The sequence below is a fragment of the Odontesthes bonariensis genome, chromosome 6, assembly GCF_027942865.1.
Source record: "Odontesthes bonariensis isolate fOdoBon6 chromosome 6, fOdoBon6.hap1, whole genome shotgun sequence".
In the NCBI taxonomy this organism is placed as follows: domain Eukaryota; kingdom Metazoa; phylum Chordata; class Actinopteri; order Atheriniformes; family Atherinopsidae; genus Odontesthes; species Odontesthes bonariensis.
Window position 1 is genome coordinate 1,124,144 of NC_134511.1, and position 20,023 is coordinate 1,144,166.

Consider the following 20,023-nt stretch of genomic DNA (forward strand, 5'->3'; position numbering starts at 1 on the left):
CTTTTTCTGGAGCATTTTTTTACATATTGCTTGAAATACTCTTCACACCCCCATTGCAACCAATTAATTAAAAGTTTTGACACAAATGTGAAAAGTTTTAGTGGCCTCTAGAATGAACAATCCAGGAAAAACAGTATCCAATCATACTGAACGGACCGTTAACGATGATTGGATTCTGATGCCGTCTATCAAACTGCAATCTGCTCCTCCCTCCCCCTCCTTCCCCCTGTGCGCGTACCCTTCTTCGTGAACGAATTATGCGTCCAGAAGCTTGGCAGGAAGCTAAACTAGAGCCAGCTTGGCTAGCACCTAGCATTATTAAATGTATAGTTAGCATATACTAAATACGGAAACGATCGATGCTTGCTGTCAGAACAGCGCCCGTGCACCTTCGTGCTCGTGAACAAGCATTGCGCGTTCATGTACTCTTGAGGCGTGGCTTCGGGGGAAGTCTTAAGAAAGGGGTTTCTTTTGACCTGTGTATTTTCAAAATGCAGCTTCGCTGGACTCAAAATCCAGGATCTCCTACCCTACCTTTAATTGAATTAACAGTGAGACAACATCTTATTTCCTAAAAAACAAATAAATAGACACAGATCTCCTGGAAGAGTTGCCTGCTGGTCTGGTTTATTGTTGCCATTGTCTTCAGAGAAGTTGCTGACGGACGCTGAGAAGCGTTCAGCTCCTTTAGGGTCAAACTGCAGTTCCAGCAGCAGCCACCGGGTGGCAGTAAAGTTCACTTCTCAGAGTTCAGACTGTTCACCTGCAGCACATCAGTCAGTCAGGAGCCCACGTCACCCCCCTCTGGGTGCACTGATGCATGATGGGAAATGGTGTGAACAGGTCCGGTCAGTGCGGATCTGAGCCTTGGTCGTCCTCCTTCCTCCTCTGAGCTCTGTGGCTCTAAAGAACCAAGAAACAACAGTCAGGTGTGTGTTACCTGCAGGCTCAGGTGTGTTACCTGCAGGATCAGGTAGTGTGTTACCTGCAGGCTCAGGTGTGTGTTACCTGCAGGATCAGGTAGTGTGTTACCTGCAGGCTCAGATAGTGTGTTACCTGCAGGCTCAGATAGTGTGTTACCTGCAGGCTCAGATAGTGTGTTACCTGCAGGCTCAGGTGTGTGTTACCTGCAGGCTCAGGTGTTTGTGACCTGCAGGCTCAGGTAGTGTGTTACCTGCAGGCTCAGATGTGTGTTACCTGCAGGCTCAGGTGTGTTACCTACAGGCTCAGATGTGTGTTACCTGCAGGCTCAGGTAGTGTGTTACCTGCAGGCTCAGGTGTGTTACCTACAGGCTCAGATGTGTGTTACCTGCAGGCTCAGGTGTGTGTTACCTGCAGGCTCAGGTGTGTGTTACCTGCAGGCTCAGATGTGTGTTACCTGCAGGCTCAGGTGTGTGTTACCTGCAGGCTCAGATGTGTGTTGGCTCAGGTGTGTGTTACCTGCAGGGTCAGGTGTGTGTTACCTGCAGGCTCAGCTGTGTGTTACCTGCAGGCTCAGGTGTGTGTTACCTGCAGGCTCAGATGTGTGTTGCTCAGGTGTGTGTTACCTGCAGGCTCAGGTGTGTGTTACCTACAGGCTCAGATGTGTGTTACCTGCAGGATCAGGTAGTATGTTACCTGCAGGCTCAGATGTGTGTTACCTGCAGGCTCAGGTGTATGTTACCTGCAGGCTCAGGTGTATGTTACCTGCAGGCTCAGGTGTGTGTTACCTGCAGGCTCAGGTAGTGTGTTACCTGCAGGCTCAGGTGTGTGTTACCTGCAGGCTCAGGTGTGTGTTACCTACAGGCTCAGGTAGTGTGTTACCTGCAGGCTCAGGTGTGTGTTACCTGCAGGCTCAGGTGTGTTACCTGCAGGCTCAGGTGTTTGTGACCTGCAGGCTCAGGTGTGTGTTACCTGCAGGCTCAGGTGTGTGTTACCTGCAGGCTCAGGTAGTGTGTTACCTGCAGGCTCAGGTGTGTGTTACCTGCAGGCTCAGGTAGTGTGTTACCTGCAGGCTCAGGTGTGTGTTACCTGCAGGCTCAGGTGTGTTACCTGCAGGCTCAGGTGTGTTACCTGCAGGCTCAGGTGTTTGTGACCTGCAGGCTCAGGTGTTTGTGATCTGCAGGCTCAGGTAGTGTGTTACCTGCAGGCTCAGGTAGTGTGTTACCTGCAGGCTCAGGTAGTGTGTTACCTGCAGGCTCAGATGTGTGTTCTGCAGCCTCAGGTGTTTGTGACCTGCAGGCTCAGGTGTGTTACCTGCAGGCTCAGGTGTGTGTTACCTGCAGGCTCAGGTGTGTTACCTGCAGGCTCAGGTGTGTGTTACCTACAGGCTCAGGTAGTGTGTTACCTGCAGGCTCAGGTGTGTGTTACCTGCAGGCTCAGGTAGTGTGTTACCTGCAGGCTCAGGTGTATGTTACCTGCAGGCTCAGGTGTGTTACCTGCAGGCTCAGGTGTTTGTGACCTGCAGGCTCAGGTGTGTTACCTGCAGGCTCAGGTGTGTGTTACCTGCAGGCTCAGGTAGTGTGTTACCTGCAGGATCAGGTAGTGTGTTACCTGCAGGCTCAGGTGTGTGTTACCTGCAGGCTCAGGTGTGTGTTACCTGCAGGCTCAGGTGTGTTACCTGCAGGCTCAGGTGTTTGTGACCTGCAGGTTCAGGTGTTTGTGATCTGCAGGCTCAGGTAGTGTGTTACCTGCAGGCTCAGGTAGTGTGTTACCTGCAGGCTCAGGTAGTGTGTTACCTGCAGGCTCAGGTGTGTGTTCTGCAGGCTCAGGTGTTTGTGACCTGCAGGCTCAGGTGTGTGTTACCTGCAGGCTCAGGTGTGTTACCTGCAGGCTCAGGTGTGTGTTACCTGCAGGCTCAGGTGTGTTACCTGCAGGCTCAGGTGTTTGTGACCTGCAGGCTCAGGTGTGTTACCTGCAGGCTCAGGTGTGTGTTACCTGCAGGCTCAGGTGTGTGTTACCTGCAGGCTCAGGTGTGTTACCTGCAGGCTCAGGTGTGTGTTACCTGCAGGCTCAGGTGTGTTACCTGCAGGCTCAGGTGTGTGTTACCTGCAGGCTCAGGTGTGTTACCTGCAGGCTCAGGTGTTTGTGACCTGCAGGCTCAGGTGTGTTACCTGCAGGCTCAGGTGTGTGTTACCTGCAGGCTCAGGTGTGTGTTACCTGCAGGCTCAGGTGTGTTACCTGCAGGCTCAGGTGTGTGTTACCTGCAGGCTCAGGTGTGTTACCTGCAGGCTCAGGTGTGTGTTACCTGCAGGCTCAGGTGTGTTACCTGCAGGCTCAGGTGTTTGTGACCTGCAGGCTCAGGTGTGTTACCTGCAGGCTCAGGTGTGTGTTACCTGCAGGCTCAGGTGTGTGTTACCTGCAGGCTCAGGTGTGTTACCTGCAGGCTCAGGTGTGTGTTACCTGCAGGCTAAGGTAGTGTGCGTGCGTCCTGCAGTGCGTGGTTCGAGCGGCGGTCTCTCCGTAGAAAAACTTGTTACAGAGTCGACACACGAAGCCGCACACGGGAACCACGAAACCACTTCCTGTGGAGAGACAGGAAGTAGTTTGGTCACTTCCTGTTTACACAGCCGGCGTCCACCGGAGGGCACCACCTACGTACCGTAAGTCACGTGGGGATCGTACTCCTCAGCGTCCGGCTCCTCGGTGTCGACCATCTGAAACACAGATTACAGCCAGGTCAGTCCCTGAGAACACCTCCAGATCCAGAACCAGGAACAGAACCAGAACGGAACCAGAACCAGAACTAGAACTAGAACTAGAACTAGAACTAGAACCAGGACCAGGACCAGGACCAGGACTAGAACCAGAACCAGAACCAGAGCCAGAACCAGAACCAGGACCAGAATCAGAACCAGGACCAGAACCGACCTCTAACTCCGGCTTTGTTGACTCCTCTTCTCCTTCATCTTCTTCCTCCTCCTCCTCCTCCTCTTCCTCCTCTTCCTCCTCTTCTTCCTCCTCCTCCTCCTCCTCCTCCTCCTCCTCATTAAAGCAGCCGACAGCATCCACGGTGATAAGCTCCTCCCCCTGAGCCTCCTCCAGGACCACCTAGCAGGTGACAGGTGTTACCGAGGTTACAGCATCAAAACCTCTTTTTGGTCATTTTGGTCGTTTTTACTTTTTGGTCATTTTGACTCTTTTTGGTCATTTTAACTCTTTTTGGTCGTTTAGACTCTTTTTGGTCACTTTGGTCATTTTAACTCTTTTTGGTTATTTTGACTCTTTGGTCATTTTGACTCTTTTTAGTCATTTTGACTATTTTTGGTCATTTTGACTCTTTTTGGTCTTTTTGGTCATTTTGTCTCTTTTTGGTCATTTTGTCTCTTTCTGATCATTTTAACTCTTTCTGATCATTTTGTCTCTTTCTGATCATTTTGTCTCTTTCTGGTCATTTTGTCTCTTTCTGGCTGTCTAAGCAGTTGCTGACCTGCTGCTTGTGTTCTGCAGACTTCATGTGCTCCACAAACTTCCTTGGGGTCCTGAAGTGTTGTTTACACACCGGACAGAAAGGTCGGCACAGCTGCTTACACACCTGGATCAGACACAGTGCAGCGTGGTGAGGTAGAGTCCCTTCATCTCTGAGCTTCTCATCTGTCCTCTCACCTTGTGTTGCTTTGTGCGGCGATGGAGGATGACATCACCTGTGAAGTGGGTCTGACAGGTGTCACACCAGCGCTTCGTCTCAGACCGCCGCCCCCTGACAGCATCACAAACACAACTGATTAACTCACACTGAACGCCATCCAGCCCTGACGTCACAAATAGTGTGTACTTCAGAAAAAGGTTTTCTGTACCTCTGTGGTTCAGTCTGAGTATTTTAATCTTAGAATTAGTTTGTTTCCTTATAGCTTCCTTATGTGTGTGTGTGTGTGTGTGTCTCTACCTGTCCAGCAGGATGTGTGTGTCTCTACCTGTCCAGCAGGATGTGTGCGTCTCTACCTGTCCAGCAGGGCGTGTGTGTCTCTACCTGTCCAGCAGGATGTGTGTGTCTCTACCTGTCCAGCAGGGTGTGTGTGTCTCTACCTGTCCAGCAGGGTGTGTGTGTCTCTACCTGTCCAGCAGGGTGTGTGTGTCTCTACCTGTCCAGCAGGGTGTGTGTGTCTCTACCTGTCCAGCAGGGTGTGTGTGTCTCTACCTGTCCAGCAGGGTGTGTGTGTCTCTACCTGTCCAGCAGGGTGTGTGCGTCTCTACCTGTCCAGCAGGGTGTGTGCGTCTCTACCTGTCCAGCAGGGTGTGTGCGTCTCTACATGTCCAGCAGGATGTGTGCGTCTCTACCTGTCCAGCAGGGTGTGTGTGTTGAGGCGGATGCAGTGTGTGATCTGCTGCAGCTTCCTCAGGTGTTCTCGTCCTGACATGTGATCCTGGAACACCTGGACAACACACACACACACACGTGAACCTGCATGTTTGTGCGATTTAGAGCCGATCGTATGCAAACGGCGAGGGATTGGAATTTGCCATTCTGCCACGCCCACAGGCTCCAGCCAGCGGTGAGAGAAGGATTCAGCATCATGTTGTTGAAAGTCATGAAACACAGCTTTAAACCTGCATGAATTTAGGAGTAATATAAAACACAGCTCACTTCCTGTTCAAAGGGGGCGGGGCTTAGTGACGTCAGCAAAAACGATGTGAATGTGATTACAGCTGGTCTGTTAAGACACACAGAAAGTTTCATCAACCCATGACCTTGCATGTGGAAGTTATTCCATCGTGATGTTTCATGGCGAAAGGTCAGACTTTGAAGCTTAGCCACGCCCACATACTGTGATTTAGCCAAAAACCTTTGATAACTTTTGCTCTTCAATGCCTCAAGACTCTGCTCAGTGAGTATGAAGTCCCCACGTTAAAAGCTGTAGGAGGAGCTCAAATACAAAATCTGTTTAAGAGACAAAGTGGCGACTGTGGTCCAAAATGGCGGACTTCCTGTTGGGTGTGGACCAGGGCTCCAAGACACTTTTTCGTAGGTCCTGACAAGACGCACAGGTGTGCTGAGTTTCATGATTGTCGGTGAATTTGGGGCTGAATTTTTTAGATGTTCTAGGGGGCGCTGTGGAGGCATTAGACCACGCCCATCAAATATTGGACTGCACACCTGTTGGGGGGCGGATTATGATCGATCCCAGTGAGTTTGGTGAATCTCGGCTCAAAACTGTAGAATTTAGAGCCAAACGTATGGTAAATGCGCGGTGTCTAACTTCGCCACGCCGCCACGGCCACGCCTTCAACGTAAACATGTTAAGTAGTGTTTGAAGGACAGGTGTGTGTTTCACCTGTGGGGAGCGGCAGCTGAGGTTGCAGACGTGACAGTGGAGTCCAGCTGGGCGTTTCTCCGTCCGCTCCGTCTGTCCGAACTCTCTGCAGTCGCTGCTCCGTTGGATGGTGACCTTCAGAGAGCCCACGCTCTGCAGCTGAACACAGCACAGCCAATCAGAACCCAGACCTGGTTCTGACACATGGGCTGTGTTCCAAAGCGCATACTTTTCCTACTACTCCTACTAACTTTCTGAGTTAGTATGCGAGTTTGAGTAAGCAGAAGTTCCTGGATGCATACTAGATTCTCTGAAATGTTGGGTATGCATCATGAGGTTACTACTCATACTCAAACTAACCAAGATGCAACGTAACGTGACGTCGCCGATCGTCATTTCCTGTCAAAACGGCAGTTTCAAGCTAGCTACAACGAGGGTAGGTTCACTTCCTGTTTTCAAAACAAAAGCACCAATTGTATGGTAATGGCTTTCCCTATGATAAAAGGCAACGGGTATTTTATTTTGTGAAAATAACAGGAAGTGCGTTGCTCACTGCGGCTAGCTTTAGTAGCGCCGAATTCGTGGGAACAAAATTGTAAATAGCCGGTATTTTGTCAGGTTTTCAACACGTTGGGGATCTAAACGACTACTTTCTCTCCTGAAAATGTTTCAAATGTTGCTAAAGTTTATAGAGTTTAGAGCTTAAGAGAAATCAGCTTCAGGCCGGCTGATTTCGGCTCGGGCAGGAGCGAAATGCATTGTGGGTAAATGCTCTGCATACTGTCTGATCGATGAGTATGTAGTATGCAGTATGTACTATGTAGTATGTAGTATGGAAGTATGCAGTATGTAGTATGTAGTATGCAGTATGTAGTATGGAAGTATGGAAGTATGTAGTATGGAAGTATGTAGTATGCAGTATGTAGTATGGAAGTATGGAAGTATGTAGTATGGAAGTATGTAGTATGTAGTATGTAGGATGCAGTATGTAGTATGAAAGTATGTAGTATGTAGTATGCAGTATGGAAGTATGCAGTATGTAGTATGTAGTATGTAGTATACAGTATGTAGTATGCAGTATGTACTATGTAGTATGTAGTATGCAGTATGTAGTATGGAAGTATGGAAGTATGTAGTATGTAGAATGGAAGTATGGAAGTATGTAGTATGTAGTATGAAAGTATGGAAGTATGGAAGTATGTAGTATGTAGTATACAGTATGCAGTATGTAGTATGTAGTATGTAGTATGCAGTATGCAGTATGTAGTATGTAGTATGCAGTATGTACTATGCAGTATGTAGTATGCAGTATGTACTATGCAGTATGCAGTATGTAGTATGGAAGTATGGAAGTATGGAAGTATGTAGTATGTAGTATGGAAGTATGTAGTATGCAGTATGTACTATGCAGTATGTAGTATGCAGTATGTACTATGCAGTATGTAGTATGGAAGTATGGAAGTATGGAAGTATGTAGTATGTAGTATGGAAGTATGTAGTATGCAGTATGTAGTATGCAGTATGTACTATGTAGTATGTAGTATGCAGTATGTAGTATGTAGTATGGAAGTATGGAAGTGTGTAGTATGTAGTATGGAAGTATGTAGTATGCAGTATGTAGTATGGAAGTATGGAAGTATGTAGTATGTAGTATGGAAGTATGTAGTAGGCAGTATGTAGTATGCAGTATGTACTATGTAGTATGCAGTATGTAGTATGTAGTATGGAAGTATGGAAGTATGTAGTATGTAGTATGGAAGTATGTAGTATGCAGTATGTAGTATGCAGTATGTACTATGCAGTATGCAGTATGTAGTATGGAAGTATGTAGTATGTAGTATGGAAGTATGTAGTATGCAGTATGTAGTATGCAGTATGTACTATGTAGTATGCAGTATGCAGTATGTAGTATGGAAGTATGGAAGTATGTAGTATGTAGTATGGAAGTATGTAGTATGCAGTATGTACTATGCAGTATGCAGTATGTAGTATGGAAGTATGGAAGTATGTAGTATGTAGTATGGAAGTATGTAGTATGGAAGTATGTAGTATGCAGTATGTAGTATGCAGTATGTACTATGTAGTATGTAGTATGCAGTATGTAGTATGTAGTATGGAAGTATGGAAGTGTGTAGTATGTAGTATGGAAGTATGTAGTATGCAGTATGTAGTATGGAAGTATGAAAGTATGTAGTATGTAGTATGGAAGTATGTAGTAGGCAGTATGTAGTATGCAGTATGTACTATGTAGTATGCAGTATGCAGTATGTAGTATGGAAGTATGTAGTATGTAGTATGGAAGTATGTAGTATGCAGTATGTAGTATGCAGTATGTACTATGTAGTATGCAGTATGCAGTATGTAGTATGGAAGTATGGAAGTATGTAGTATGTAGTATGGAAGTATGTAGTATGCAGTATGTACTATGCAGTATGCAGTATGTAGTATGGAAGTATGGAAGTATGTAGTATGTAGTATGGAAGTATGTAGTATGGAAGTATGTAGTATGCAGTATGTAGTATGCAGTATGTACTATGTAGTATGTAGTATGCAGTATGTAGTATGTAGTATGGAAGTATGGAAGTGTGTAGTATGTAGTATGGAAGTATGTAGTATGCAGTATGTAGTATGGAAGTATGGAAGTATGTAGTATGTAGTATGGAAGTATGTAGTAGGCAGTATGTAGTATGCAGTATGTACTATGTAGTATGCAGTATGTAGTATGTAGTATGGAAGTATGGAAGTATGTAGTATGTAGTATGGAAGTATGTAGTATGCAGTATGTAGTATGCAGTATGTACTATGCAGTATGCAGTATGTAGTATGGAAGTATGTAGTATGTAGTATGGAAGTATGTAGTATGCAGTATGTAGTATGCAGTATGTACTATGTAGTATGCAGTATGCAGTATGTAGTATGGAAGTATGGAAGTATGTAGTATGTAGTATGGAAGTATGTAGTATGCAGTATGTACTATGCAGTATGCAGTATGTAGTATGGAAGTATGGAAGTATGTAGTATGTAGTATGGAAGTATGTAGTATGGAAGTATGTAGTATGCAGTATGTAGTATGTAGGGGTGGAACGGTACAAAAAACTCACGGCTCGGTACGTACCTCGGTACGGACCCTACGGTTCGGTACATTTTCGGTACAGTGCCGAAGGAGGCGTGTAGCGAGGTTCGAGCACATGTAATAGATATCTGAATCCTGCCTCTTCTACAGTGGAATATGGGCGCATAGCAGATGCGATGTAAATTCCAATTGCTTTGGTAATTTGTTTTGCTCTGCATGTATTCTATCCAGGGGTTGTTGTAATACATTTGGGAGACGTAATTGGTCGGGTCTTTTCATGGTTCTATAGAACGCATCTGACGGAGGTGTGTGGTGGTCGGTAGCTCCGCCCCATGTCATGCTATCACGGCTGAAATGTTTCATCATACCACACAGACAGAACCGGCGCGTGTTTAGTAAGTTAAACTTACACGTGGTCTCCTTTGTCTGCGGCGCGCTGCTCTCCTTTCTTCCTTCATGAAATGAAAAAGTATCGTCTCCTGACTCTCTGTGAGCTTTTCCAGCCTCCATGTTAGACGCCTGATGTGATCGTCCATGATTAATATCACCATCATGCAGACCATGAACACGGTGGCCTCCCCGCTCTCCATATTAGCTTCTTTGTGGTGTTTTTTCTTCTCTCGGGTTTTGTTTTGTTCTGTTTTTAAGTTGAATGTGGCGCTAAACGGCTAACGTAACATGTCACTGACGCGGACGGCTGCGCGGCGCATCAGTCCCGACTCATGTGCGAATGCAGAGTGAAACAGCTCCGCTGGGGAAGGACAGTTATCAGAACGGAATTCGAGTAGGACAGTTCTGATAACTGCGTTCTTATAACTACTCTGTCCGAAAGCGTATATCTCTACGGACCAATCAGAGCTTGCATGTGGCAGTGTTTAAATGGGTCCTGAAGGAAACTCTCGCAAAATAACAGTTCCACGTTCAGAAAACTTCCGTACCGTGTGCATTCTGCGTGGAAATGCGCGTACCGAACCGTGACCCCCGTACCGTGACGGTTCAGTACGAATACATATACCGTGCCGGCCCTAGTAGTATGTAGTATGCAGTATGTAGTATGTAGTATGTAGTATGTAGTATGTAGTAAGCAGTACGTAGTGTGTAGTATGCAATATGTAGTATGTAGTATGCAGTATGCAGTGTGTAGTATGCAGTATGCAGTATGTAGTATGCAGTATGTAGTATGCAGTATTCAGTATGCAGCATGTAGTATGCAGTATGCAGTATGTAGTGTGTAGTATGCAGTATGCAGTATGTAGTATGCAGTATGTAGTATGCAGTATGCAGTGTGTAGTATGCAGTATGCAGTATGTAGTATGCAGTATGTAGTATGCAGTATGTAGTATGCAGTATGTAGTATGCAGTATGCAGTATGCAGCATGTAGTATGCAGTATGCAGTGTGTAGTATGCAGTATGCAGTATGTAGTATGCAGTATGTAGTATGTAGTAAGCAGTATGCAGTATGCAGTATGTAGTACGCAGTATGCAGTGTGTAGTACGCAGTATGCAGTGTGTAGTATGCAGTATGCAGCATGTAGTATGCAGTATGTAGTATGCAGTGTGTAGTATGCAGTATGCAGTATGCAGTATGTAGTATGTAGTATGCAGTATGCAGTATGTAGTACGCAGTATGCAGTGTGTAGTACGCAGTATGTAGTATGCAGTATGTAGTATGCAGTATGTAGTATGCAGTATGTAGTATGTAGTACGCAGTATGCAGTGTGTAGTATGCAGTATGCAGTATGTAGTATGTAGTATGTAGTATGCAGTATGTAGTACGCAGTATGCAGTGTGTAGTACGCAGTATGTAGTATGCAGTATGTAGTATGCAGTATGTAGTATGCAGTATGCAGTATGCAGTATGTAGTATGTAGTATGCAGTATGCAGTATGTAGTACGCAGTATGCAGTGTGTAGTACGCAGTATGTAGTATGCAGTATGCAGTATGCAGTATGTAGTATGTAGTATGCAGTATGTAGTATGTAGTACGCAGTATGCAGTGTGTAGTATGCAGTATGCAGCATGTAGTACGCAGTATGTAGTATGCAGTGTGTAGTATGCAGTATGTAGTATGTAGTATGTAGTATGCAGTATGTAGTATGCAGTGTGTAGTATGCGGTATGTAGTATGCAGTATGTAGTATGCAGTATGTAGTATGTAGTATGTAGTATGCAGTATGTAGTATGTAGTATGTAGTATGCAGTATGTAGTATGCAGTATGTAGTATGCAGTGTGTAGTATGTAGTATGTAGTATGCAGTATGTAGTATGCAGTGTGTAGTATGCAGTATGTAGTATGTAGTATGTAGTATGCAGTATGTAGTATGTAGTACGCAGTATGCAGTGTGTAGTACGCAGTATGCAGTGTGTAGTATGCAGTATGCAGCATGTAGTATGCAGTATGTAGTATGCAGTGTGTAGTATGCAGTATGCAGTGTGTAGTATGCAGTATGTAGTATGTAGTATGCAGTATGTAGTATGCAGTATGTAGTATGCAGTGTGTAGTATGCAGTATGCAGCATGTAGTATGCAGTATGTAGTATGCAGTGTGTAGTATGCAGTATGCAGTGTGTAGTATGCAGTATGTAGTATGCAGTATGTAGTATGTAGTATGTAGTATGCAGTATGTAGTATGCAGTGTGTAGTATGCGGTATGTAGTATGCAGTATGTAGTATGCAGTATGTAGTATGTAGTATGCAGTATGTAGTATGTAGTATGTAGTATGCAGTGTGTAGTATGCAGTATGTAGTATGCAGTATGTAGTATGCAGTGTGTAGTATGTAGTATGTAGTATGCAGTATGTAGTATGCAGTGTGTAGTATGCAGTATGTAGTATGTAGTATGCAGTATGTAGTATGTAGTACGCAGTATGCAGTGTGTAGTACGCAGTATGCAGTGTGTAGTATGCAGTATGCAGCATGTAGTATGCAGTATGTAGTATGCAGTGTGTAGTATGCAGTATGCAGTGTGTAGTATGCAGTATGTAGTATGTAGTATGCAGTATGTAGTATGCAGTATGTAGTATGCAGTGTGTAGTATGCAGTATGCAGTATGTAGTATGCAGTGTGTAGTATGCAGTATGCAGTGTGTAGTATGCAGTATGTAGTATGTAGTATGCAGTATGTAGTATGCAGTATGCAGTATGCAGTATGCAGTGTGTAGTATGCAGTATGTAGTATGCAGTATGCAGCATGTAGTATGCAGTATGTAGTATGCAGTGTGTAGTATGCAGTATGCAGTGTGTAGTATGCAGTATGTAGTATGTAGTATGCAGTATGTAGTATGCAGTATGCAGTATGCAGTATGCAGTGTGTAGTATGCGGTTTGGAACACAGCCATGGATCACCAGGTTTCTTCTTTAACTTTATGAACGCTCACCTCGGCCGCCCGGCTGTCCTCTGCTGCCCCCTGCTCGTCAGGACGAGGAACATCTGCTGAAACACAAGCCTCATCAATGCTGTACTCCAGATAATACAGATAAGCACCACACACACACACACACACACACACACACACACACACACACACACACACACACACACACACACACACCTCCTGCAGGACCACCTGACCCAGGAACTTTGTCTCTATTGGTGGAAGCCGCGGCCTCCTCGTTTCTGTGGGAAACAACAGAGACGACTTCAAACACTTCAGAGTCCCGTATCAGACGGCCCTGTGCTGCGTGTTGTTCCCCCTCTCTCTGCCCCCTGCTTCCTGTCTCTCTGAACTTTCCATTAAAGGCACAAAAGCCCCAAAAAATCTTTGTTTCCATTTTTAAATCATTTTTTTTTTAGTTTAAAAAAAAGAAAACCTGCGTTAATGCACGATAAAATATTTATCGACGTTAAATAATTAGTGCGTTAACGCGATAATAACTCGCCCAGCCCTACTAACAACATATCTGCAGCTTTTTAAAACTGCTCTTGCTCTTTGTAGCTGAAGAAAGAGTTTTTATTAATGTTCAGGAGGATTCAAAGGATGTTTGAAAGAAACATTTTTCATTGAAGATCAAAGGATGAAGCAGCTACAGAAACACAGAGTTCTGTTATCTGAGTTATGGAGCTTTGTTTGTTGAACCATCCTCGTCTCATTTACCTTCGACATGAAGGATCTTCCATCTTTGTGCTCCAGTTACTCTTTCTACTCACCCCTCTTGTCTCATTCTCTTTGACTCCGCCTCCCCTGACCCGTCATCGGACCCCAGACCTCTGGGGTGGCTCCGCCCCTCACTTCCTGTGTGCTCCCCTGTGGGGGCGGGGCTACAGCGTGGCTCTGAAACCTGCAGAATGAAACATGTGAACTGTAACATGTAAAGCCGCCGGGCAACAGCAGGGGGGTGTTTGTGTTTGTGTTAGCTACCTGCTGAGGTGGGGGAGGAGCCACCAGAGCCGCACACACAGGAAATCCAACGCTCGCCATGCTGCCCCCTGCTGCAGGGAGGAAGCACCTGCAGGGACACAGAGCAGCTGATCACAGGTGATCACAGCTGATCAACAGCTGATCACACAGCTGATCACAGGTGATCAACAGCTGATCACAGCTGATCACACAGCTGATCACACAGCTGATCACAGCTGATCACACAGCTGATCAACACCTGATCAACAGCTGATCACAGGTGATCACAGCTGATCAACAGCTGATCAACAGCTGATCACAGGTGATCACAGCTGATCAACACCTGATCAACAGCTGATCACAGGTGATCAACAGCTGATCAACACCTGATCACAGGTGATCAACAGCTGATCACAGCTGATCACACAGCTGATCACACAGCTGATCACAGCTGATCACACAGCTGATCACAGCTGATCACACCTGATCACACAGCTGATCACACAGCTGATCAACAGGTGATCACACAGCTGATCAACAGGTGATCACACAGCTGATCACAGCTGATCACACCTGATCACACAGCTGATCACACAGCTGATCACACAGCTGATCACACAGCTGATCACACAGCTGATCAACAGGTGATCACACAGCTGATCACAGCTGATCACACCTGATCACACAGCTGATCACACAGCTGATCAACAGCTGATCACACAGCTGATCACAGCTGATCACACAGCTGATCAACAGCTGATCACACAGCTGATCAACAGCTGATCACACAGCTGATCAACAGCTGATCAACAGCTGATCACACAGCTGATCAACAGCTGATCACACAGCTGATCAACAGCTGATCAACAGCTGATCACACAGCTGATCACACAGCTGATCACACAGCTGATCAACAGCTGATCAACAGCTGATCAACAGCTGATCACACAGCTGATCACACAGCTGATGACACAGCTGATCACACAGCTGATCACCAGCTGATCACAGCTGATCAACAGCTTATCAACAGCTGATCACACAGCTGATCACAGGTGATCACAGCTGATCAACAGCTGATCAACAGCTGATCACACAGCTGATCACAGCTGATCAACAGCTGATCACAGCTGATCAACAGCTGATCAACAGCTGATCACACAGCTGATCACAGGTGATCACAGCTGATCAACAGCTGATCAACAGCTGATCACAGCTGATCAACAGCTGATCAACAGCTGATCAACAGCTGATCACACAGCTGATCACAGCTGATCACACAGCTGATCAACAGCTGATCACAGCTGATCACACAGCTGATCACACAGCTGATCACAGCTGATCAACAGCTGATCAACAGCTGATCACACAGCTGATCACACAGCTGATCACAGCTGATCACACAGCTGATCAACAGCTGATCAACAGCTGATCACACACCTGATCACACAGCTGATCACACAGCTGATCAACAGCTGATCAACAGCTGATCACAGCTGATCACACAGCTGATCAACAGCTGATCAACAGCTGATCACACACCTGATCACACAGCTGATCACACAGCTGATCACAGCTGATCACAGCTGATCAACAGCTGATCACACAGCTGATCACACAGCTGATCACAGCTGATCAACAGCTGATCAACAGCTGATCACACAGCTGATCACACAGCTGATCACAGCTGATCACACAGCTGATCAACAGCTGATCAACAGCTGATCACACACCTGATCACACAGCTGATCACACAGCTGATCAACAGCTGATCAACAGCTGATCACAGCTGATCACAGGTGATCACAGGTGATCAACACCTGATCACACAGGTGATCAACACCTGATCAACAGCTGATCACACAGCTGATCAACAGCTGATCACAGCTGATCACAGGTGATCACAGGTGATCAACACCTGATCAACAGCTGATCACAGGTGATCAACAGCTGATCAACAGCTGATCAACACCTGATCACAGGTGATCAACAGCTGATCAACACCTGATCACAGGTGATCAACAGCTGATCAACACCTGATCAACAGCTGATCACAGGTGATCACAGGTGATCAACAGCTGATCAACACCTGATCAACAGCTGATCACAGGTGATCAACAGCTGATCAACAGCTGATCACAGGTGATCAACAGCTGTACAATAGCTGATCACAGGTGATCACAGGTGATCAACAGCTGATCAACACCTGATCACAGGTGATCAACAGCTGATCAACACCTGATCAACAGCTGATCACAGCTGATCACAGGTGATCACAGCTGATCAACAGCTGATCAACAGCTGATCAACAGCTGATCACAGCTGATCAACAGCTGTACAATAGCTGATCACAGGTGATCACAGCTGATCAACAGCTGATCACAGCTGATCACACAGCTGATCAACAGCTGATCACAGCTGATCACACAGCTGATCAACAGCTGATCACAGCTGATCACACCTGATCACACAGCTGATCACACAGCTGATCAACAGCTGATCACACAGCTGATCACACAGCTGATCAACAGCTGATCACAGCTGATCAACAGCTGATCACAGCTGATCACACAGCTGATCAACAGCTGATCACAGCTGATCACACCTGATCACACAGCTGATCACACAGCTGATCAACAGCTGATCACACAGCTGATCACACAGCTGATCACACAGCTGATCAACAGCTGATCACAGCTGATCACACAGCTGATCACACAGCTGATCAACAGCTGATCACACAGCTGATCAACAGCTGATCACAGCTGATCAACAGCTGATCAACAGCTGATCACAGCTGATCACACAGCTGATCACACAGCTGATCACACAGCTGATCAACAGGTGATCACACAGCTGATCACAGCTGATCACACCTGATCACACAGCTGATCACACAGCTGATCACACAGCTGATCAACAGCTGATCAACAGCTGATCACAGCTGATCACACCTGATCACACAGCTGATCAACAGGTGATCACACAGCTGATCACAGCTGATCACACCTGATCACACAGCTGATCACACAGCTGATCACACAGCTGATCAACAGCTGATCACACAGCTGATCAACAGCTGATCACACAGCTGATCACAGCTGATCAACAGCTGATCACACAGCTGATCACCAGCTGATCAACAGCTGATCACACAGCTGATCACAGCTGATCAACAGCTGATCACACAGCTGATCACCAGCTGATCAACAGCTGATCACACAGCTGATCACAGCTGATCAACAGCTGATCACACAGCTGATCACCAGCTGATCAACAGCTGATCACACAGCTGATGACACAGCTGATCACCAGCTGATCACAGCTGATCAACAGCTGATCACAGCTGATCAACAGCTGATCACAGGTGATCAACAGCTGATCACAGGTGATCACAGCTGATCAACAGCTGATCAACAGCTGATCACAGGTGATCACAGCTGATCAACAGCTGATCAACAGCTGATCACACAGCTGATCAACAGCTGATCAACAGCTGATAACAGCTGATTACACAGCTGATCACAGCTGATCAACAGCTGATCAACAGCTGATCACACAGCTGATCACACAGCTGATCACAGCTGATCACAGCTGATCAACAGCTGATCACACAGCTGATCACACAGCTGATCACAGCTGATCACACAGCTGATCACAGCTGATCAACAGCTGATCACACACCTGATCAACAGCTGATCAACAGCTGATCAACAGCTGATCACACACCTGATCACACAGCTGATCAACAGCTGATCACACAGCTGATCAACAGCTGATCAACAGCTGATCAACAGCTGATCAACACCTGATCACACAGCTGATCAACAGCTGATCACACAGCTGATCACACAGCTGATCACACAGCTGATCACACAGCTGATCACACAGCTGATCACACAGCTGATCAACAGCTTATCACAGCTGATCAACAGGTGATCACAGCTGATCAACAGCTGATCAACAGCTGATCACACAGCTGATCAACAGCTGATCACACAGCTGATCAACACCTGATCAACAGCTGATCACACAGCTGATCAACAGCTTATCACAGCTGATCAACAGCTTATCACAGCTGATCAACAGGTGATCACAGCTAACACTTACCTGTCCGTGCGCTGCATGCGTTTCACCATGACGACCTGCTGACCTCTGACCTCTCTGCGCCTGCACAAAGTTTAGTTTAAACTTCCTCCACCTGGAGTCATGTGATCATGTGACTTTTCTGTGTCCGCAGTCAGCTGGATGAATGTGAGTCCTGCACACACCTGAACAGGACACATTAAACCACAGAAGAAGAAATAAATGCTTTGTTACCTTTATGGCTGTTTTGTGCCTCCTAATGATCATCTGATAAACTGTATTATAGAATTTAATCTGCCTACATTTAAATTCCAACATCTTTTTAAAACTAAAATCTTCTAAGAAACATCTAGAGAAACATCAAAGCTAAAGGAATAATGAATCAAACATTAAATCATCAGCTTCTGGTCGAAATATCACACAAAATAAATAAAACTTTAATCTCCAAACACATCAGTCAGCTGAATGTTGATGCAGATTCTCAGTCATCCAGGTTAAGCTAATCATAGGAGGGTGAATAAGGGTTTACAATCAGGGTTATTACTCCACTGAAGAGGCTAATTTATCAAGCAAACCGTGTTCTGTGGCTAATTAAAAGCGTATTAGTGTTTAAAATCTATGCCGAATTACACACCGTCCTTTATTATTTCTAAACACGTATTCATCGATATAATATGTGACACGTCAAAAAGTTGATAAGCAAACAAACATTAAATTAGCGGGTTTGTAACAGATATTTCGGGCACTGAGCGGTGTGGCTAACATTAGCATTCCATAGTGACCTAATTTAGGAAAAACGGTTCAATTTTATTCTCTTTTATTCTCTTTTACGCGGTTAGCAGATGTCACCGCTGATCATCGGAATAAAATAATGTTCCTGAATTTAAGGATGGTTGGATTAAACTCACCTTTACTGCTCACAGGAAGCTGAAACATATAAACACTGTGCAGCGTCGGTGCTTGTCCATTAGCCGCCATGTCGCCCCCTGCCGGTCCGGCGGAGGAACTGCAGCTGTCTACATTCACAGTTGGAGCAGGGCTTTCAAGATAGGGTTTTTAGCAGCATTATTTAATAAAAAATAATAATCAAAAATACAAAATACATAAATATATTAATTAAACATGTCATAGATACATTGAAAAAGCTTTTTGTAGGGTTTATTACACAATGTTGTTGTCTTTAAATGTATTCTTTGGACGGAGGGACGGACGGACTGATAGATAGATAGATAGATAATGCACATGCTCAGTTTGTGCTCTTTTCAGCACAGAACAACATTTTCTCGCCACAATGAAAAACACATTTTCCTGTGAGGACACAACAGACACACAAATCCGCCCCAGATGCTCAGATTAAAGCGGGCCTGCATGCGGACCGACCTTCAAAGGACCAGCAAAGCATTCTGGGGAGGAACGAGATGAAAACGTGTGTTTCAGGTCTTTCAGAGGACAAAAATAACCACGTTTTAATGTGTTTATTGTGTAAAATACGGTGTGGGACATCACTGCACTGTGACCTGAAGCCTCTGTGAAAAATGCTCAAAGTGCAGCTTCCTGCTGAAGCTCTGAAAGATGCTTCTGCTGTAAAGTCTGAGCTGCAGGGATCCAAACACACATCTGCATGTTTCCGTGGATACGACACGGTGAAAAATCTGAAGAGGATGGGCTGTGAGCTGTAAGGCTTCCACCTGAGCCTTTAATAACTGCATGTTTCCTGTCTCACTTCAGCTCAGAAACTTAGAGAAGTTTTCTGCACTGAGACGAGCGACCAAAGCAGCAAACTCTCAAAGTTTATGCGCCTCTAAAAAGCAAATCTTCCTACTTTCAGGGAGCTTGTGTTTTATCACCCCATTAGAAGTGTTTTACAGCAGCCAGTGAGCCCCACGGGGAGGGACCAGACGAGGTGTTCCTGAGGTCAATGGCTTCTCCACATGCTGCTCAGCTTCCAGACGGACGGAGAGGATTCCTCTGCTGCTGCTGCCGGTCTCAGTGGATCTCTGGCTTCCTGTGGTCTGAGTCTGGCTCAGTAAAGCAGTCTGAGCATGGAGTTTGTTTCCTGGATGTCGGGCCTCAGGCGCTCTGCAGCTGGAGGAGGACGAGGACCCGGCAGCTCCTCCGCTGAAATGTTCAGAAACGCCACGTTTAAATCAGGGTTTCCAGCTGGATGGAATGCTGAAGGATCCTGCATCCACTGAACAAATAATCTTCTTTCTTAAAGTTCAGTTCCTGGTTCATTAAAGCCTCACACCTAGGGATGGGAATTGATCAGATTTTTACGATTCCAGTTCCATTTTCGATTCT

General features: G+C 45.8%; 1 protein-coding gene across 2 annotated transcripts; it reads right to left on the minus strand.

Moving 5' to 3' along the window:
- Positions 1 to 597: 597 nt before the first annotated feature.
- Positions 598 to 18,700, minus strand: ciz1b (cdkn1a interacting zinc finger protein 1b). Of its 2 annotated transcripts, none has more exons than XM_075468878.1 (14): positions 18,631 to 18,700; positions 17,747 to 17,907; positions 13,661 to 13,748; positions 13,450 to 13,580; positions 12,854 to 12,918; positions 12,680 to 12,732; positions 6,252 to 6,389; positions 5,257 to 5,351; positions 4,585 to 4,678; positions 4,409 to 4,513; positions 3,850 to 4,029; positions 3,581 to 3,635; positions 3,382 to 3,503; positions 598 to 903 (listed from the first exon to the last, which is right to left on the minus strand). In XM_075468878.1, exons 2-14 carry the CDS (start codon positions 17,773 to 17,775, stop codon positions 850 to 852), a joined length of 1,209 nt encoding a protein of 402 aa, XP_075324993.1. In that variant the 5' UTR covers positions 17,776 to 17,907; positions 18,631 to 18,700; the 3' UTR covers positions 598 to 849. The 2 variants fall into 2 exon arrangements, with proteins under 2 accessions (XP_075324993.1, XP_075324992.1); XM_075468877.1 differs by having other exon boundaries at positions 12,680 to 12,735.
- Positions 18,701 to 20,023: the final 1,323 nt, after the last annotated feature.

Bases quoted from the DNA above. Each gene is read 5' to 3' on its own strand.
- ciz1b (XM_075468877.1), bottom strand. From the start codon at position 17,775: ATGGTGAAACGCATGCAGCGCACGGACAG. The intron at 4,514-4,584 runs GTGAGAGGACAG...TGTCTGATCCAG, and splicing joins GCCGCACAAAGCAACACAAG to GTGTGTAAGCAGCTGTGCCG. The intron at 4,030-4,408 runs GTCAGCAACTGC...GTCACCTGCTAG, and splicing joins CTGCAGAACACAAGCAGCAG to GTGGTCCTGGAGGAGGCTCA.